We start from the raw sequence: 21,978 nt of genomic DNA on the forward strand, positions 1-21,978 counted from the left end.
ACCAAAGAGCTGCTGTGCTGGAGACACCCCTTTGGAGCAGGATTTACTTCAGTGGAGCTTTGGTGTTCACCGAGTGCGCCCCTTAAGTGTGTCACTCATGGATATGGTAGGGTTGTAATCCAGCATGGTCGAGTCTGACCACCAGATGTACTGTCTCTGGGGCCTCCCGGTAGATGCAATGTCAGCCTCTGCCAGTGCCTTGCCCAGGGCCATCCAGCATGAGTTACACAGCAAACCATAGTTGGCTGCTACTTGTGCTGGGCTTGGAGGTGTCCGGGAGAGGCCAAGCTACGAGCCAATGCTGGCTGCCGCTAGTGCTAGGCCTGGGGCCACTTATCAAGCCATTAGGGGCAAGCTGCTGCTTGTTTGACAGATTTTAGTAAAGCCCTGAGCATGAGGTTTGAGAGGCCACTTGCACAGAAAAGCCACTGGAAATGGACAAATGAGCTTGCAAGTGGGAGGTGCGGGGCCAAAGGTGTGAGTCTGGTGCTGGCGATTCAAATGTGGCGCCTGCCTGCTGGCTCTGTACGGGGAGGACTAGCCAAAGGAGCAATGGCCTCTGCCAGCTCTTCTGCCTGGGAAGAAGCTTCCCCTCTACCTCTCACCTGGATTTCTGGCAGGTTAGTTCCTCCCCAAGTTTCCCAGGTCCTTTCTGAGCTGGGGCTCAGAGGGAGTACGCCTGAGTGAGTCCATGAGCGGGCCCTTTAAGAGGAAAGCCTGGACCTCCCGCAGCCTCCGAGATCCTCAGCGATAGTCCCCGCTGGTTTCACAGCCTGAAGTTGTGGGGACTTTTCTTCTCAGGCCTACAGCCCTGGGCTGCGGGGCCTGATGTGGGCCTGGGCCCTCTCACTCCTCCGGGAAACCTCCACCACCGAGATGTCCTCCCAGGTTTCAACCGTGGCACCAGGTGTGGGCCTGCAGCCGCGTCTCTGGTATTCAGCCCTGATCTGCCCGCGTCTCCGCCCCTCCTACCGGTCTCGGTGCTTCTTCAGTTCCCTGGTTGTAGGGCTCTGTTCAGCCAAATTTCAGGAGGTTCTGTATTTTAGTTGTAATTTTTATGTGCTTGCAGGAGTCGGCAGGTGCAGCTCCTACCTACCCAGCCATCTGGAGAGAAACCGTCTTAAATGGTTTTAATCAAAGGATCACTTTTTTTAAAAAAACACTGATAAAATGAATCACTTTGTTTTAGTGAAACTCCTAATTGGGTATAATAATGAAAATATTGGGGAGTAGTTCCATGCCAGGGGGCACTTAGCCACCTGCTCAGTTATGTCTCACAAGCACCCACAAGGCAGCAATTATCCCATTTTACAGATGAAATAACAAGCAGCACAAACTTAACTGAAACTATTTGGTAAGAGAAGAGACTCAATTCCAGATACTAACCAAACTGTCTTTTTGGAAAACTATCTGTTCATATTGACACTTCCTTTGTCCAGGACAGTTAAGGAATAAGGTGGTATAATTTTTCAAGATACAACTTATTTCTCTAAGCCCCACAAATCATTTTAACTTTCAGACATAAACCTAAATGTAGTCTTCTCTTTTGGATGCAGCATGTTTTTCCCTGATGACCTGAGCCACCAGTGCAATTGCAGCACCGTATAATAATGGTGGCGCCCTCCACAGCCACCGGGGCCCCCTGGGGCCACCGGCCTGTGGGTGAGCCCAGCCTGAGCTGCCTCTTTCAGGTTCCCACAGCAGAAATCTGGAGCTCTTGACAATGAGTAAGTGCCTATTCTTTAAGTGCTTAGCAACTTCTTTTGTGTTTTTCTAAATTGCAAAATAATACACACAAATTTTTAAAAACTCAAATTTGGAGAATTGAGTCCCTAAGAGTAACTTATTTTAATATAATTAATATCTATTGTGGCTGCTGGAAACAGTATTCTACTCTCTACTCTTTTGTTAGCTTGCCAAGAGCTGAACTGTCAGCAAGGTAAACTTGGTATTATAGGTATTTCCAAAATGCTGGGTGCACCTAGTTCCTCTTCCACTCTGTTCCTGTTTCCTCAAAAGTAAAGGATAGAGAGCAAGAGTCCTATTGACAAAATGTTTGGCCTTTCTGGAACAGACTATTTGAGGAGACCCCTGAAAAACTCTAGCTTTCATTTATACCAATAGCTTGCACTCCCCTCCTGCTTCTCTCATGGCCCCTCAACTCCTATAGCTCTTTATTTTGTATGCCTTCATTTGGCATGAGTATAACTATGCTTCCCATTTTTAGAATGCTGACACATTAGACATACACATTCTCAGCCTGTAGGCCTCAAGAGCATGAAACCCTACTTCTGCACCCACTGTTGCACCCAGCACATCACACTCATTGCCAGAGCTCAATGTCAAACTCCTTCTGATACTACTGCCCACTACCCTTTGGAACTGTGCTCTCTAGATCACTCCCACTTGGCCTGGGCTTTCACATCTGTGAAAATAAATCACAAAAATGAAACAACTCCCCAGCAGTTTTGTCTTCCCTTCAGAAAAATCTTGCTTCATGGCTTCAGGGTGAGGGGATCCTCCCAGCACAAAGGAAGAGGAAGTCCCTCAGCAATCTCACAGCTGAGAACCAGCAAAACATCTTTTCTGAGCAGATTCCAATCCATGTGACACAGGCCCCCATAAAGTCACACATTTAATTTTTTTATTTAAGTAACCCTAAATGTTCTTCAGAAGCTATTCAAACCATACAATAGAAGTACTGCCCTGGCCCCTCTACAACTTCTGTGCAAACAGACATAAATTCCAAGGGCTGGACATCCAGGTATAAGTGGTTTCACAAGAATCCTATAAAAGTATCTCTTTATGAGTAAAACCAATGATTTTGAAGTATGTGATATATCAGGTATTGTTTCTCCATGAAGGGGATTTGATTCAGGCTCAGAAAAGCCAGGTAGAGGCTCAATTCTCCGCTTGGACTTTCACTCACTGGCCTCCTGTGGCCACTTAGCTATTTGAAATCAGCAGGATTTGGTTTGCACAATTTTAATTAATAAATGCTGGTGTTACAGAGGAAGAAAACTGCCTAAAGACCTAACCCCAAAGAGTGCACAGCAGCCTGCTGCCACCTTGTGGTGGCTTGGTGCAAATGTGGAAGCAGCAAAACTTATAGGGCAGAGCTTTCAAGGAAAACAAAAATTAAATCTGTCTATAATAGCCCAAGTATTAAGGCCATTTGCATAGTATAAAAAATTTAAGTTTATTCAACATCTTGGATATTTAGGGCAAAGGTTCCTATTAGTCTTAACTGGTGCTTCTTCAAAGAAAGTGTCCTTGGCATTCATGACTTGCTTCCAGAGCTTCTCTCCACCAGTGTAAAACCCAAAGCCTGCTCTAGACCAAAGTGCTCATGAGGAAATAAAGCCAACCAACAGAAAAGATAAACAAAAACCAGCTGTGCCCCCAAAATACTCAGAAGTCATATGCTATTTACAGCAAACAATGGTTTGGTTTGTCTTGGGATGGAAATGGGGAGTCTGATCCAGTCTTTTGCAACGAGACGCAACAGTCTTGGTCCTGTCCCACCTGACTCTCGCTTTACCTCATGGCAGCTTTCTTTCCCAAAGCTCCCACCAAGTTCTGATTCAGCTTCAGCATGTGTCCCTCAACTTCGGTCCAATTAAACACTGTTATTCAGGGAATAAGGGCAAAGACCAAGATGGGGGTGAGGGTGGGGGTGGGATGGGAGCTTTCTTGGCGGAGCCCCAAAGTTCAGACACAAGACCTCCTCAGATGAGGAAGATGATGCCCTCAGACACCATGACCTGGTTGTCGTGCTGCATCTTGCACAGTGCCGCCTGGATCTCCTCTGGAGAGAAGGGCTCTTCTTTGTCCTGGTTGATGGATTCAGTGAGGCGATTCATGCCCACAGACTGGGCATGAGCTTCCCGGAACACCTCCAAGAGGGCCACCTTGAATGCCTTCAACCTGCCCAAGACAGGAGGAAATGGGTGAAGGAGGAGTAAATAAACCCAAGTGCTTTCAGGCAAGATCTATGTTGGGAAAACCTAAAGTGTTAAAACAGGATAGTCGTCCCCGCGCGTGTACATGTTCACACACACACGCGCGCGCGCGCCTGATGGCTGCTCTGTGCCCGAGTTTCCCCCTTCAAAGCTAAACTGTTATACTATAGAGCTTCCTGAAACCTTCAGTTTGATCACATTGAGAAATAACAGCATTTTAAAATAAGAGGCCTTTGAGGGTGGGAGACTGGATTTCCCATACACTGTTGGTAGAAATGTGAACTGGGATGGCATCTTTGGGAGGCAATTTAGCAACATATACTAAAATTTTAAAGTACATATCCTTTGACTCAGGGAGTCCACTTCTAGCAATTAACCTTACAGCTAGCTACACTTGCATAAGTGACAGATAAATGAGAATGTTTTACTGCAAACAGCAGATTTATGGAACCTATACGTCCATTATTAGAAAACACAAATAACATTTTACACATCCATACTATGGAAACCATGCAGTTATTGAAAAGAGACCTGTATGAGCCGATTTAGAAGGAGCTTTCAAATACAGTTCCATAGTTATCTCTGGGGAGTGGAATTACAGTTGATTTTAATGTCTTTTTTCCTAAATACTTTACAGTGTTTTCAAATTTCTTCAGTTAAACATATTGTGTTTTGTGTGTGTTTAAGTTATTAAAAGAAAAAAGCAAACCTTACCCATGGAGTTTCTTTGGTGTCCAATAACAAAATTTATAGATAAAACTATTTCTAAAACTCTAGTGCTAAAACCCTTCAACTCAAAACAAATGACAATTCAGTAAGGAAAAAATATAAATAAGTATTTATGTATTTATTTTTTATATAAATTATATACTCTTTCTATTTAATATATATTTATTATACTTAATTTATATTTAATTATAATAATCTATATTTAATATACTAAATCTATATATTTAATATATTTATATTTATTTTAAGTAGTTTATATAACTATGTATTTTATATTTATAAATATATACATATATTTAGATATAAATGTATATTTATATTTGTTTCTTCCTCACTGAATTGTCATTTGTTTTGAGGTGAAGAATTTATACCACTAGAGTTTCAGGAAGTTGTATCTATAAATTATGTATATAAATATGTATTTTTGTATTTATATATAAATGTACCTATATCTATATCTGCATATATCTCCTACTGAGAAGAACTGAAGGTTCAAAGACACGAACTCTGTCCTTGCTCTGAGACTCTTCCTACTGACCTCACTGGGACTTCAGATTTAAAATTCCCACAAAGAGAATTATTTAGAAAATAAATGGTAAAGTGTAAACATCTAGGAATTCTTTGTAAAGGTATACAACAGTTCTTTACAAACTTTTTGCAAATTTTTAAAGTTTGAAACTATAACCAGAACATAAAATGTTTTTAGAAACCTCTGGGCCTGTGGTTTTGACCTCCATTGATAAGCAGCTTGTTTCATGCCTTCTCCCCCAGAAGTCTTTGCCTCTGTGGAACACGTGGAATCACTTCCCTACTCACCTGGATTCACTCAACTCCACCTCCTGGGATTCCTTGGCCTCCTCTGAGTCCGCTGTCTTTGGAGTTTGCACTTTAGAGGATAAATGGTTGCAGAGGGTGAAAGGGCAACAAGGGGAAGCCATTTGCACACACATACCAGAGAAGTGATCTCTGCTCCCCACCCCTCACTGAGCCTGCTGAACACTTTCCTAGCATTCTGCACCCAGGCAGGACAATTAATATAAAGGGAACTCTCCACTGAATGAACAATATAAGAACTGTGTCAGGCAGGAGACCCTCAATACACAGTGTCTGGGATGCTTACACCAGGTTGGCAAAGAGCACAGTTCATCAAGGAGGGAAACAACTGAGCAGAGCTTCTTTTCCAGTTTTACTGAGTTTCTGAGGCTCTCTTGGGACAAACCTCTTGGACACAGGGTCCCAAGCAGAACCAAATGGAAGCCCCCATAAAATGCAGTGCACAGAGCAACTAAAAACGTCATCAGTAGGGGATGCTCTCTTACCTTGAGGCATTTCCTTCTCTGTGTCACTGAAGTCATAGGGGTCATATGAGTCCCCATCCCCAGCATCTGAGCGATGTCGAGTCTTCCTCCTAAAATCCCCACAGCAGTTAAGAAAAGCTTTAGGGAACCCTACCTTGGGCCTCTGACCATGGAGGAAAGGAACGAGAACCTTCTAAAGTGGAACACTAGACCCGGGGCTATATAAACTGTTAGCTTTTCCTGCTTCCCAATGCTTTTTCCCTATCACCCACCCTCACAAAGTCGACCACGGGTCCGAGAGGAATAAACAATCTTATGAAAACAATTCTGAAACGTATATTCAAAAACCTCTAAAGGAGTTACTGGTCCTTCTACTCAGCACTTATTTAGCAAGAAAGAGAACAAAAGCATCACGCCAAAGGCAGAGAGGGCTCGCTCACTGTCTCCTTTGCCCGTTACCTTCACCCTCAAACCCCGCAGGTTCAGGCACCCTTTCCCTGAAGAACCTGATGCATACCAACTTGATCCACCTGCCCCCCCAGCCCTAAGTGAAGTCTTTTTCTTTCATTTCTCTTTGCCCCACCTTACCTCTTCCTCTTCTGTTCTTGGTCCTCCTGGCTTCTCTCCTCTTCATCTTCTGTCTCTGATTCATCCTCATTTTGCTTCTTACGTTTCTTCTCCTTCTCCAGAACCTACAACCAAGCCAAGTACGTATGGGTGGGTGGAGGGGTCGCTGATGCCAGGGAACTGAATAAAGAACTCTGAATGAGTCCCTTCTGCAACATCAGCAGAAATTACACCCATGGGTCTAAGGACTCACCTGGCCTCTCTTGTCCCCAAGTCCCAGGACTAAGACCAGGGGATAGGCTGCTGCCCATCTTTAGAAATGCTAAGTGGTGTGTTCAATGCCTTTCACATAGTAGGTATTCAACAACTGCTTACTGAATAAAGAAATGAATGAAAAAAAAGTCCAGCTCATAATGGTTAAGTGGGAAACAATGCATTTCTTTCTAAATCAGGTGTTTGATTTAAATTTAAGATGACCCCATTCTAGCAAGCCAAACAGTGAAGAAATGCTTATCAGACCCACCACTAAACCCCAAAGAGCTACAATTCAGACTGAGGGATAGGGGTTGAGGAATGGGGGCAATGAGAAAAAGGGATTCAAGGCCTCAGGGCTTGGTGTCTAAAATGACAGAGCTACAATGTCACAAGCAGAAATATGACGAGAAGCAAGTCTGAGAGTTCAACTTGTGACATGAGTTTTTCAGGTACTAATGGGACAACTGAAGAGGTGCCAGGGGAAAGGTACAGAAGGAAGAGGAAGATTATCAAGGTCAGTCCTTTGGAAACATCTATCTTTTTAAGAGACAAAGGAAGCAGAGAAGGTAGAGCACATCAATACCAGAATCCCTCCGGGCTCTAGTATCAGTATTTTAAAGCTCTCCAGCTGCCTCTCACACGCAGCCAGGATTGGGAACCACTGATGCTGCAGGTCCCAGAGAAAGGGGAGAGGCCAACTGAACACCGGCAGACAGATGCTGCTTCCTGCTGATGACCCAAACACAGGTGACGGCCAGAGGAGGCTGTGAAGCCCCAGCACCAAGAGTTTATTCAGAAGAACCTCTCACCAAGCACCCAATCCTCACCTTTTTGAAGTAAGCATACTGGACCAACTCCACGGCTTCCTCTGCATCCTGCAGGTCCACAGTCTTGCTCATGCGGGCCTTGGCATGGGCTGTGGCCAATCGAATCAGGGTTTCCAGAGTCCGAGCTGTAACTGGAGAGGTCTGGGGAAGAAAACAAAAGAGGATTACTTATCCAGAATTACATATTCTTTAGGCATGCCCAGCAATCCCATTGCACCAGTAAGGAGAAACTGACACTACCAGATAAGCCCTAGGCGGTCCCAGCAAAGGATTCAGAGCTCTGTGTTCTATTCTCTACAACTACCACATGAAATCCAGGAAGATGAAAATTATCAGGAAGTATGTGTGAAAGGGTGCTGAGGGAGCGAGAAGGAGGAGGACAGGAAAGAGGAAAATCAGGCATCTTGCGGCTGGAAGGATAACAAAGCCTAGGAAGGGTACAAAAGTGAAGGGAAAAAGACAGTCCCTACTGCAGGCACACAATGCACCAGGAACCTTGCTTTTATGTTCCTGTGTCATTTAACGCTCTTCATTTCTTGGAAAAGTTTTACAGATGAGAAAAATGGAACTCAAGTAACTTGTCCAAGGTCACGTTGAGGAGGGGTGTGAAAGAGAGCACATTTTTGAACTCATTAAGTCCAGAGGAGGACCAGAACTCTGCCAAATTCTTATTGAACGGTTCTCACAGGGGAGGGTGCACAACTGGGATGCCTTTACCTTTTTTTAACTGTTATTGTCTGAATAGGACCCCTGGTCAAAGGAATCAGAAGGCCTGTGCTTAGGACAGGACATGGGTACTTTTTTTAAGATCCAGGTGATTCTGATGTGCCCTTCTAGTTAAGCATCCAACATTACCCAACTTTCTCATTATTTTATGAATAAGGAAACTGTGATCTAAGTGGTGAAAGGATTTGTGCAAGGTCCAAAAATTAGCTGAAAACCTGGGACCAGAACATTATATGATGCATCACTCAGGTATGTGGTCACTTCTACTTTCAAGTCTTCAAAATTATCATTTAAACCCAATCTGACATTCAAAAACAAGTATATTCACATTTATGTAAGTTAACCAAATCTTTCAATGATTTAGAAAGCTACCACAGTTTACAGACTATACACTCCATTACAAGCTCTAATTGGGATATTATGTGCAGTGAGAGGACCTTTGACACACTGGAAGTAATTACATGATGGGAGAAACTTAAAAAGAAAGGGGGCTATTTAACTGAAGAAGACAAGTCATACAAAATCTCCAGAAAACAAAGTTGAGACCCAAGGGTAGACATCACAGGGAAGCAGGTTTAAGTTCAATAAATAGAAAAATATCCTAACATTTCAATGCAATGATATACTAGGCATGTTTTCCCTGGGGGTGTCAAAGAAGTCCTAGCAGGAATTCTAGAAAATGTAATTCCTGTCCTGGTGAGACTGAAGTAGATGATCTGGGATCTTATCTAAATCCAAGAGTCTATGTCTGTATCACAGAATGAAGGTTTTGGACTTGGGTTTCTTTGTGAAATCCTATATGAACTAAATTGCCCCAAAAGATTAGATACATTCATAGTATGCACAAACTGGTATGTAAGGGTTCTAGAAATAGCTTTGGAAAACCATCAGTTGCCCAACTGCAAATCATCTGTCAAAGTCTAGCTCAAATATCACACTCTGGGAATCCTTTCCTGGTATTCATACCCCTCTGGAATGTTCAAGGGAAAAGTTAATCACTTCTTCACCTGTCTCTAACAGTCTTTCACATTCAGTCGTTTTCGGGTACCACACTATGTATACATTTATAAATATATATGTATGATCTTTCTATCTACCTTTCTGCCTCCCCACCCCAGATGAGCTCTTTGAGGGCAGCTCTTATTTAACACTGCACGTAAGAAGAGAGACTAATTCCATTCCCAGAAGTCGCTCATGTTTGCTAAATACAGCACAGCTTCTGGAGGCCAATATCACCTGAACTGATCAGATACATATTATCTCTGGGGTTCTCATTCCATTTTCCTTTATAAAAAGAAAATTATTAAAATTGTGCCACGACCAGAAAGAAAAAGGTAAAGAATCACTACATTAAAATGGTTTCAGAGCTCCCAGACAGTAGGGACTCTTTCCCAGCCACATACTTAAGAGACTCCCAAGTTAGCCTTGCCCTTGGGGACTCACCCTGGCGGTGTCGGAGCTCATGCTGTCCTGACTGCGCAGGCGTGAGTATTCCTCTGCGATGTAGGCAGCTGACTCCTGTGTTAGGATGGGCTTGATAATTTTGGCCACATGGATGTATTTCTTCATGAACGCTGCATTCACCATCTTCTCCCTGGACCCACACACAGTGAACTCCATTGCCCTGCCACACCTCAGCACCTGCCGGGACAGTGGCTCTGCCTCTCCTCAGAGAAGTCAAAGTCAAGTGGCAAAGCAGACACAGCCTAGAACCCATTACCATAAATCTCATATGGAACATGTCCAAGGCCCTTTCACATATTCGTATTTAATTCTACAGGTATTACTTAGGTATTATTTGTGAGGTAAGAAGTTTAAGTATTACTTGCCTTATTTTATAAGTGAGAAAACTATGGCTCAGAGAAGCGTGAATAGACTCAAATTCAATTCTCAAATTCAATTTTCTGACTCAAAATTTTATATTCTTAAACCAACAGATCTGAAGATATTATGCTTCCTACAGCACCATGGCCAAAAATAGAGGTACGAGGTCTCACATTTCATGCTTTGAGCATCTGGTCACAAGTTTCCTTAATTCAAATCCAGCAAAGCCTCCAGTGCTTGCTATCTACTGACCCTGCACCATGAGCTCAACACAAATAGCTGCGTGACTTGTGCAATCCTTCACATATGGGATGACATCACACCCACCACCCGTTAGGATGCCATCAAGCCTTCTATTTTAGGAGAAGATCAGAACCTAAGTTTAATCACCCATAAACATTTACCAGGCAACTGGCCAGGAAAAAGGGTGTATCTGTGGATCCAAAAGGAAAGAAAACAGGTCCACATGGTTATGACTCCAAGCATAATCTTAGCTGGCAGCGTAGATACATACACATGCCCTAATATAATATAATATTAGATATACACATGCTCTAATATGACACAAATCTCAGGTTCGCTCAAGGGACAGGTATAAGGAAGGAATGCTCACTTCTTCTTCCTGTTCCCATGCAGAAGGTTGTCATGCTTCTCATAAATCTGGGTGTCCTGCTGGTCATCCTGGTTAAAGTTGGGATCATCTGTGGCCAGCATATCCACGGCACTACCCAGAGGCATAGCTAGAAATCCCAAGATGAGAGAAAGGAGAGTAAGAAAGAGCTTAACCCAGGGGAGATTGCTTCTTCTATAGCACAGGAAGGAAGACAGACATGATTCACAAAGCAAGGACCCACAAGGAAACAGACATGTGGAGGCCACAAGTAAGGAAGGTGGAGCCACCTGGCCCACAGAAGATGCTCAAAGGTGTTCCCAGACCCAGAAATGGACAAAAGACACATCTTAGGATAACCTCCACTGAGCAAGAAGGGAAGGTGGCCAGGCAGGGAAGGGCATCTTCGACATCAACCCAGACACCCCCACTACCTGGACTGGGCCTCAGATAACGAGGTCTGTTTAGGTTCCCTTCCCTTCCTTACTCTCCTCATGGTCTCACCATCACCATCCTGTTCCCCTGGTGTCCGGTAACGGTGCATCCTAAGGACATGGTCTGAGATCTCCCGATCCTGCTCAGGGTCCATCTGATCCAGCATGATGAAAAGTAAGTCGAATCGGGAAAGCAGTGAGTCCTGCAACCCGATGTTCTCCATAGGGGTCTTGTACTGATCATACTGGGAACACAAGAAAAAAAGAAAGTGGAGGCAAAAATCAATAGAATGGACAAGGCAGCTGGATTGATTCTGGGAGTAAGAATGAAAGACTAGACCTTAGGGAAAAAACCAAAAGCAGTGAAGCAAAATATTTTAATACTATAAAAATACTTAATTCATCTCTTCTGCCTGCAACCCTTTTCTAAATGAAGCTCAGGTGACCTGAGTGACTCCAAGCCCCACCTCCTAGCTTATGTGCCCCTATCAGGCTGTGTATGGGTATCAAAACCACACTCCTCCTCTCCAAGCTTTATTCTGCTCCTCTCATTCCCAACACAGGACCAACCCTGAAGACAAGACAAGCTGGCTAAACCAGAAGCACTTAGAAACTTTGGAGTCCCTTACTCAGAAGGTAATGAGTAAAATAAAAATGATCAATAATCTACAAATTATGTCCTAAGAATCATGGGAGTTTTCCCATGGCAGTCAAGAATCCCTATTCTTTTTTTTTTTTTTTTTTAAACGTATCTTTATTGATTTCAGAGAGAAGAAGGGAGAGGGAGAGAGTTGAAACATCAATGATGAGAGAGCTGTCATCGATCAGCTGCCTCTTGCACACCCCCGACTGGGGATCGAGCCCACAACTGGGGCATGTGCCCTGACCAAGAATAGAACCGCAATCTCCTGGATCCTAAGTCGATGCTCAACTGCTGAGCAACGCCCAGCTGGGCAAGAATCCCTATTCTTATCTTTCAAGTCAAGACCTACTAGGCTGATGCATACACACCCACATACACTTCAGAGGGCCTACCTACCTTGTGGGGAAGATTAATAATTATTCTGATCATGCTCACATTTCAGGACTTGCTATTTTCTCCCTACATTTCCCTATAATTCTTCAGAATGATGTAAATATATGTTAATATTCATCTAAAAACCTATGGTTTCAGCCCACACTATGCATTAGAACCAACTATGGAGCCTTTCTAAACCATGGTCACCAAAGCCTCAACCCAGAGATATGGATTCAGAAATTCTGGGCTAGGAATCAGGCATTTGTATGTTTAAAAAACATCATCAAAACAGGTATTCCCACACACTGTGGGATAAACTGCCAGAGCACAGCATGGGCTATGGGTTCAAATCCTGGCTTTGCCATGTTCTAGTTTGTAACTCTTAAGCAAGTTACTTAAATTTTTAGGCCTCCATTCTCTCATCTGTAAAATGAGGAAACTACCTACACTTCACAGGAGTTATTGTGAGGATGAAAGGAACTGATAAATACAAAGCATTTGTAAGTATTAGTAGTATTATTAACACAATCTTTAAAGAGGGCAATTTGGCAAGCTCTACCAAACAAAAATACATTTAACTTAATCCTGTAATTTCATTGCTAGGTATTTATCATACAGGCATATTCCCAGATGTGTAACAAAAAACACATAAAGGGATGTTTGTTGCAGCTTCATTCATAAATGCAGGGAAGAAAAAAGGGGTAACAGCAAATGCCCACCAAATGGAGACTAGTTAAACAAATTTACTATAAATCCATACAATGAATTACTAGACTGCTGTTTAAAAAAAAAAGGCAAAGTCCAAGCGGAATATAAGATTACATCCAAGCACACCACAGTCATACTAAAAACCAATGGCAGATTTATTCTTAACAAAGAGATAGTGCATTGGTGATACATGCTTCATTTTTGTTTCCTGACAACACTCAAGAGCTGTTAGTGGCTATCTCTTGGGACAGAAAGAAAAGAAAGGCTTTTAATTTCCATACTGTATCTCTCTGTTCTGTTTATAAATCCTCCTTTCACGTGCACATAGTAATTTCATTTTAATGTCAATACAGGTTACCTGGGTGGTAAGGCTGCAGGTCATTTTTGTGTTCTTTGTATTTCTGAAAAAGTTACTTTAAATAAATAAATTTCCAGGGGATTCTGATGAGTATGAATGGGTGAGGAACCATGGCCCTAAACCAAGGACAGCAACAAGATGTTAAGCTTTCTCTAGCCTTTGGCCTGTTGTTCCCCTGGGTCACCTAGACTAAACTTGGCCCAGTTATTCAGCAAAACTAAATGAAGGTGAGGACAATGATTAAGTGCCTGATTCCACTGACCCTGCCATAGACGGGGTTGGCTGCTGCCAAAACACTGCAGCGGGCATTCAGTCGAGCATGGATGCCAGCCTTGGCGATAGTGACTCGACCCTGCTCCATCACTTCGTGGATGGCGGTGCGGTCCATGTCAGACATCTTGTCAAACTCATCGATGCAAACCACGCCTCGGTCAGCCAGGACCATGGCCCCCGCTTCCAGACGGCGTTCCCCTGGGAAGTAGAGAGGTAAACATACACGTTACAGACCAGGTTGTAGAGGACAGAGGGAGAGACTTCAATCTCCCTCCTAGGTACCTCTCCCATCCCGCAGGAGAATACAGTGAAGTCAGCGCCTAGGGACTTAGACAAATTCCTGGTGGGAAATCCTTGTCCCACCTTGACCCCTAAGCAGCTGGCCTCCAGCCAACTTCCTCTATAGACTCTCCTCTCGTCACCCTTATCCTCGAGTAATCTCCCAATGAGATCTGTTCTCTTTTCACTAGTCTTCAAACCCCTTCCTCTAATTTAGAAATAGTACGATCGTCACTTTTCTTTCCCTTCCAATTTGCTTTCTCCTTAAGAACACTTCTAAATAGCTTTCTAGGAAACATTCTTTTCAATAGAGGGCAACCCAAACTTAAATAATTCACCCACTATTGACAGATGCTCAGTCCTCTACAGTCCAGTCCAAAGATACAAGTGTATCTTCCCAACACAAGCCAATACCTAGAGCAAGATCAAACAATTATGCTCCAGCTCACTGCTAGACATTTGCCAAGGACCCTTACACCCTCCCTTACCTGTTTCCTGGTCTGTGGTGACAGCAGCCGTGAGACCCACTCCAGAGGAGCCCCGGCCGGTGGTAGGGATAGCCCGGGGCGCAGTGCAAAGCACATACCGCAGAAGCTGAGACTTGGCAACCGACGGGTCTCCTGCAATTGGATGGGGGCAGTGGTGACTCTCTAAGAAACTCCCCACAACCCCAGCAAGTTTTGTTTTTTTAGAACAGCTCTTGGCATAACAGAAATATACAGTAATAGGTTATTAACATTATTTCCTTCACTTTCCCTTTACCATTTGTGGAACACCATATTTTAGATATATAAACCAGGAGGCCTAGAAATAATAAAAAGATTCATTTTAGCCTTTCGCCCTTTGATGGGACTGAAATACAGGTGGGTACAGAATATACCATCTTACAGGTTAGAGTCCCACAACCACACTCCACAAGGGAAGGTCAAGGGTCTAAAGCAAATACCCAGCACCATACCTATTAGAAGAATATTGATGTCCCCACGAATGTGGCTGCCGTTTTCCAGGTCGCGTTCCACCCCTCCCAAGAGCAAGCAAAGGATTGCCTTCTTCACATAGTCATGCCCATGGATACTGGGGGCCAATGACCTGGCCAGCTGGTCAAAGATATCCTACGGGGGAACAACCAATGGCAGGAAAAGCCTAATGAGATTCATTGGGATTTTGCGGAGTTCCACTTTACACTGTGGCCTATTCAAAATGCTTGAAGAAATACACAAATACTATTGTAAAATCGTAAAAGCTTCCTAAGACAAATCTCATTGCTCAGATCATTTTCAGAACAGATACAGAGGAAGCCTACATTCCAAAACTTGCTTAAAGGTTTAATCTTTAAGAAAAATGTGACTCCTGATCAAAACTGAAATCTGCTTATCTTTATACTTTCCATTGATATTAATCAATAAATAATCTTAATTTTAAGTCAGATAAGTGTTTCCAGGTTCAAAGCATTTTAGGTTCAATAAGAATATGTATTGTGCTTCAGTAGTAACCTTTATCACACATGCATTATATTTTGTTCAATTCTAAATGTGAACATAGTCTTTAAAAAGAAAAAAAATCTGACAACTAAAACAAAAATAACACAATATTTTAAATTTAAGTAACATCATTAATGTCTTCAGTACAGACTCACTGGTACACTGATATTCTAACTCCTATTCTTTATTTATATTATGTTCACTTAGCAGCCCAGCAGGTAGCACAACAAAAATGTTAAAGAACAAAGAGCAAAAACAACACCCTGTTGCTTGCTGCCTGGGTCAAAACTAAAAGCTAGCACCAAATACTTCAGAGGAAAAAACCTCGACCTTCCTCCTGATCCAGTACAAAGATGGCCATGCCCGAACACAACCCGTCCAATTCCATCCCACCCTCCAATCCCTGAAGGACGGACATCAGACCTTGGAGCGGGTTTTACTGAACTTCTTGATCTTCGCTATATCCTCAGCAGAGAAGGAAGGCTGAATGTCCTTGCTCATCTGCTTCACATTGCAGGCAATCAGAACCGTCCTGAGATAAAGGGGAGAATTAAGAGAAAGCCTACCATCTTCAGTTCCTAACATCAGAGTCTTTTTAGGTTAACAATCTAGAATAGCAAATTGAAAAGGAAAAAAAAAAGTTCTGAATTAAGCAAATGATTCTCTCTTCTCCATGACCTAAACATCTGACCATGCTTCAACTCAGGAATTTATCTCCTGCTGACCCACAGGGGTTCAGGTAGAAGTGTACATGGTAAGGAGGTGAGAATTCGTGAGATACTCCCAGGTAAGCCATGAGGCTATAATCATATTAGCAGTAACTCCCACTTTTAGCATGAGATAGTATTACCAGTTTTATATGATAGAAAACAGGTATCCAACTTCCCTGGCCAGTAGAATGCTCCACCTGTCTGTTCTAACTCTCTGGAATATGGCAAACTAGAGAAAAATTATTACCAGAAATGGAAGCTGCCAGCAGCATTCCAAACACTTCATGACTGACTCTTTACCTGAAAGTCCCAGAGGTGTAGCCTCCCTTCTTTCCAGGAAGGCAACGGTAGGTCCCCACCACCTGAATTCGGTCACCAGGCTTCACTTTATCCACCAAGTCATCATCCAGAATGACATCCACAGAGCGGGGAAGCTGGCCGGCTGGGGCCTTCTCGGGCATCTCTTGGATGGTGATGGTCTGGTGGTCCTTGTAGACAGAAAGGCCATATTCTGTCTCAAGGGGATTGTTTTCCTCATCCTGGAAGAGGCACACAGAAAAGCAGAGTTATCTCAGCCCTGTTTTGGAAATACCATGCTTATTTGTGGTGGGAAACAGATATAATTGGATGACTTCATGAGATTTTAACATCCAGAAACAAAAAAGCCAAATATTTTCTCCAGCATTCCAACCTTATCTGTTCTAATGACAAACCATCCAGATGGAAGAGGCAATCTGTAGTCTGAAGGGACCACAGCTATATTAGCATCTAAATTAAGATACTTCCCCTACTAAAGCTGAGTACATGCTTTCACTATGATGCAGTATTTCCACTCCTGGGTAATACCCAACGGAAGCATTCACCTGAAGCTTTGCACTACCAAGTTCACAGCAGCACTATTCCTGATACCCAAAAGTTAGACAGTATCTGAATGCCAGCCACAGAATGGTTAAATAAATGTGGTATATTCACAAGTGAACTGTAAAACAATGAAAATGTACGAAATATACCTACACACAACATGGATAAATTTCACAAACAGAAGCCAACACAAAAGAGTATTTATTTAGATAAAATATAAAAACAGGCAAAAATAATCTCTGCTGCTGGACATCAGGATAGTCTAACAGGGCAGTGTGGGGCCTCGTGAGGGACTTCTGATTGCTGGTAAGGTTGTTTCCTCTTTTGGACGCTGATTTTACAGGTACTCATCAAGTTGTACACTCCTGTGCATGTATTAAACTTCAATAAAAACATTTTTAAAGTTTTACTTCCTTGCCATTTGAATTTCCAAAAAACACAATGCTTATTGAATACTTACTTTGTGCAAAACACTGTGCTATTATTTCATAGAATTATTTCATGTCATCACCACAATTCAGTAAAGGAGATATTTTTCACATTTTACAACAGATTAAAAAATCTGAGGCTGGGAGAGGTTAAATATATTCCCTAATATCACACCATAAGTAGTGGAGCCAGGACTAAAGGCAGATATAACTCCAAAGCCCAAGCTCTTAAGCACCACACTAGACACACCTCCAGAGGCCGGCCTGATGTATTTTCCAGCTCAAAGAAGCTTGGCTTCAGTAATTGGTAGAAGAGTATCCTTGAGTACTTCCTAGAGAAGAAATTCTAGAAAGTAGGATTCTAGAGAGCAGGATAACTTAGAAAATGTAACTGACCTAAAAGTAAAAAGACATGGGTCCCAGTCCTTAGAATCATCACTTACTGAGACCATAAGCAAGTCACTTAACCTCTCTGAACCTCAACGTAGCATGTGGAGGTAAACTAAATGATTACAAAGTAAGCTGCACTAATAATTCTAAGATACTCATTCTTGTTTTACTTGTTTATGTGTTAAGATTCCTCTACCAGTTGATAAAATTGAAGACAAGTTCTGGGTCTTACTTATACCCATGTACTCCACAGTGCCTAACAATTCTTTAGATACAGTAGCTCTCAATTAAAATGGTGGGACAGGTATTCTTTGAAAAAATGAGCTCAGACATCAAGAAATCAATAGTAACCATCTTCTTTTGTCTCATTAAGTAAGACTCCACATCATCCTCAATTCAGATCAACCTGCCCACTAAGAATAAAGCCATTGCTTAGGCAGACCTTCTCTTAAACCCATAGTAAAATACCCGCAAAGAGCACGTAATAACATGATAGCATAAGTATTTCCCCATTTACTTTTAGACTACAAAATTACATGTGATTACAACTTTGTTAAAAGATCAGTGTAGATGACTTTTCATTTTTTCAACCCTTCCATAATTTTCTACAGTGAATATTTATTCCTTTTTAAAAAAATAAAAACTGTGAGCTTTCTATATTAAGCTCTGGCTAGCAAGCAATCTTTCCTTTAGATTAATCCTTAGTCCTTACTTTTCACCCTATTTACTTTTAGAAGATCTCAGATATTACCCAATTACTTGCATTAAAACACATATATTTGACTACAACTTCCAAAGAGGTGCAGTCAATTCATTCCCCTCACCTTGGTGGGATAAACAGAGCTGGAGGGAAAGGCCACTAGGGTGGTGAGATCAGAATAACGTCGCTCTATGGTCTTCTTGGTAGCAGGACAGTAGTGGACACTGCGGACAACTTTCGGACGAACTAGAGAGCCTAGGAATGAAAAAACACGCATATAAAGTCATTTAACCAGACAGTGATAAAGGTGAGACCTAACCCAGGCAAGCTTATGATGATTCCAAATACTATTGTCCCAATTAGTTTAAGCTATTTCAATAATACTTGTCACTTATTCATCTTTATATCTATACACAGAACATCCCCATACCCATGTAAAAGTAAAGTACAACCAGTCCCGACTAAGAAACAGCAGGAATTCAGGGTTAGAAAGAGGAGACTGCCAAGAACCAAGACCCCTCCACTCTCAGCAGAATACATCATTCTTAGCATAGGAGCTCACTCAAGTACCCCTAATCACTGTGCACTTGGAGCTCTTCCAAGTTTCACCCAGTAATTTAAATGTTCCACCTTTCTGATACCACAAGCTACCCACCTCTACTCCACTTCTCCTGCTTTCCCAGACCCTCTAAGTATATTCCACCTCCATTCCCTCAGACCATTACTTTAACCCACTCACACTTAGTGACAATGCCCTCCACACAGACTACACAGCTGAGGAAGCTGGAGGTAAGTGTTCGGGGAGAGACGTGCTTGGAGCCAAAGCTGCCTTCCAATCCTACGTAGAACTCCTCATATTGCTTGGCGTAGGTAGCATCAATGGAGGCCACAAAATCCTTTAAGGCCCGCTGGAAGGCAACCAGCTCCTCGAAGGCATTGTTCAGGAGGCTGCATATGGGCAAGAGAAAGAATAATTAGGCAGAGAAAGCAGAACTCGAAAAAGCTGACCCTCAAAACAATGTGGACATTCTTCAATGATGAAGGCCAAGGAGCAAAAATCTAGCTCCTACTTTATCCTCCCATCCTACAAGGCTCAGGGAAATACATCAGAATTGAGGGCCAACTTTAATTCAACTTATCAAAGATGTAGAAATGATACTCAAACATGATCGGAAGAACTCTTGAGAGGAAAATGCCTACCACCTACTTTTGGAAGATAAAAAACAGGAGCAGGGCCCTGGCAGGTGTGGCTCAGTTGGTTGGAGCGTCATCCCATACACCGAAAGGTTGCAGGTTCTATTCCCAGTCAGGGCACACACCTAGGTTGTGGGTTCGATCCTGGTAGGGGTGTGTATGGGAAGGCAACCAATCGATGCCTCTCTTTCACATCAGTGTTTCTCTCTCCCTCTCCCCTCTCTAAAATCAATAAGCATGTCCTCCACTGAGGATTAAAAAACAACAACAACATAGGAGTACGTAAGGAAATGAGGGCTTCAAGGTCAAAAATATTTCATCCAGGTCCTCTCCTGGGAAGCCAGTTCCAATGTGGAGAAGGGAGAAGGGAGTCCTTCTCACCCAGAGCCAGGATATTCCCTTGGAAATCCTTGCCACTCACCGATTAGCCCTCTTCTCATTTTTCCTGCGCAGGTCATTCACGTTAACAATCAGCCGGTATTGGTTGTCACTGATCAGCTCCCGAACTTTGCTCTGATAAATTCCCTGGTCTTCCTGAAAAATAACCACCACCATATATGTAACAATGGCCATAGTACAAAAATGTTTTTAAAGGGGCAGCTCTCACAGCAAGATAAAAAAGTCAATCTCTGCAGCAGAGCTGAACCCCACTTTCTCCTATGTTTTCACTCACTAGCCTCAGATTCCATCTACAACCCAAGGGGACAGTGTAGGGAGTAGGACTTCCTCAAGGTCCATGCTGATAGTCCTATTAATAACAGCTTTTCTGTATGCAGTCATTCCTCAGCCTTTAATGGGCTCATAAGAAGTCTAAAAGGAAAATAAATACAAACCTTGTCAAAATGTAAATTAAACAGGCTTTTAATATTCATATTAAAATTTTCATTTAAAAATCATATACTGAATTAAAATATTTTATTCCCTGATCACCTGTATAAAAAGAGTTCTCACATTCAGATCTAAAAGAGTTGGGAGTCTTAGCTATTTGTTTACAAATACAGCATGAGCCACCCTTAAACAGGATTAACCAACATTCTACGGCTTTCAATCTTGGGTTACATACGAAACCCCTTTAGCTGTATAACAACCACTTTGCATCTCACTTAGCATTGGGGAAAAAAAATGCTGCCAAATGAGGAAGTCTTCCTCCCAGCAGGAAGTCACTCTCTAAATCTAGGGACCCTAAACGCGGCGGATCACTACCATCCAACAGCAATGCTTCCCCCCTCCCATGCACCCCCCCCAAATTGAGAGCCGGGAGTGATTTGCAAAAGGTCCAAGTGGTCTTTGCCATTTTGTTTGCACCTGAAGGAAGCCTGTCAAATTTCGCGCGACCCAGCCACGAAGTACTTATGACAAAGTCACAGGACCGCTCCCTAAGGTTCACCAATAGAAAACCAACCAAGGGCTGGCTCCACCGCGAGAAAATGTAAAAGATCGGGGTGGGAGGCGCCCGCGCCGGCCGGCCGGCCGGGCCGCAGCAGTCTGCGGGCCTAGGGGCCTCTACCTCCCGGGCCCGGTCGCCGCTCGGCGTGGAGCGGAGTCCCGCGTGGCCTCCCTCGGCCGGTCCGCCTCCCCAGACTCCAAGCTCCAGCACCTCGCGACCCAGAGCCTCTCTCACCTCGTCATCCAAGAAGTCCAGGTAATCTCTCTGCGCCTCCCGCAGCTCCACATCGTCCAGCACCACGGTCCCCGCCATGCTTGTCAACTCGGAACTACCTGCTTCAGAGCCCCGCGGACGGTCTCAGATGAACCAGGCCCGGCGCGAAAACTTCCGAACTTTTCCCGCCAGCAAAAGTTACCCCGAGGAAGAGGCGGGGTCTCTGGGAGGATATGCACAGTCTGATTGGCTGGCTCCGCTTCCCTAAATACTGTCCAATCTAGAGCTATGTCTTCTTCGCGTTTACTAGCCTCGCCTAGCGGTGGCGGGAAATGTGTCTTCCGGGGCGCCCCGTTTCTCCCCGCCCTTTCCACCTTTACTGACGGGAAAGCTGACCAATGGGGCCGAAGAGGGGCTCGTAGAGCCTGGTCATTGGGCAGCAGAAGGAGGACGAGACCGGGAAGCGATGCGTTCTGGGAATCGTAGTCTTCCCCGTTTCCGGATGTTCGGAGGGTTTTTTCCAATCAGCTGTACCCTTACCCCACCCGAAGACGGAGCAAACCGAGCTAGACGGTTCGACTGAAACGCTCAACCTCAGCGAATAGGGCTTTATAACGCAAGGAGATGAAAACATGGAAGGAAATAGTTTTTAAAATAATATTCAAATCAGGTGTGCTGGAGCTCGCTGTAAAGCAGCATCCAAGGGAAGAAATAAAGTGAATTTTGAGAATCTGGGATTGAGAATA

General features: G+C 43.3%; 1 protein-coding gene across 2 annotated transcripts; it reads right to left on the minus strand.

Annotated features, from left to right (window-relative positions):
* Positions 1 to 2,622: 2,622 nt before the first annotated feature.
* On the minus strand, positions 2,623 to 21,682 carry MCM3 (minichromosome maintenance complex component 3). 2 transcript variants are annotated; one of them, XM_081141230.1, is made up of 17 exons: positions 21,254 to 21,682; positions 20,054 to 20,166; positions 19,178 to 19,386; positions 18,563 to 18,693; positions 16,360 to 16,598; positions 15,773 to 15,881; positions 14,827 to 14,980; positions 14,357 to 14,488; positions 13,579 to 13,787; positions 11,303 to 11,477; positions 10,802 to 10,928; positions 9,808 to 9,958; positions 7,639 to 7,779; positions 6,578 to 6,681; positions 6,011 to 6,099; positions 5,508 to 5,577; positions 2,623 to 3,927 (listed from the first exon to the last, which is right to left on the minus strand). In XM_081141230.1, exons 1-17 carry the CDS (start codon positions 21,329 to 21,331, stop codon positions 3,729 to 3,731), a joined length of 2,430 nt encoding a protein of 809 aa, XP_080997356.1. In that variant the 5' UTR covers positions 21,332 to 21,682; the 3' UTR covers positions 2,623 to 3,728. The 2 variants fall into 2 exon arrangements, with proteins under 2 accessions (XP_080997356.1, XP_080997357.1); XM_081141231.1 differs by lacking the exon at positions 20,054 to 20,166 and having other exon boundaries at positions 21,254 to 21,397.
* Positions 21,683 to 21,978: the final 296 nt, after the last annotated feature.

The sequence above is a fragment of the Miniopterus schreibersii genome (genome assembly GCF_964146895.1).
Source record: "Miniopterus schreibersii genome assembly, chromosome: 6".
Classification (NCBI taxonomy): Eukaryota; Metazoa; Chordata; class Mammalia; order Chiroptera; family Miniopteridae; genus Miniopterus; species Miniopterus schreibersii.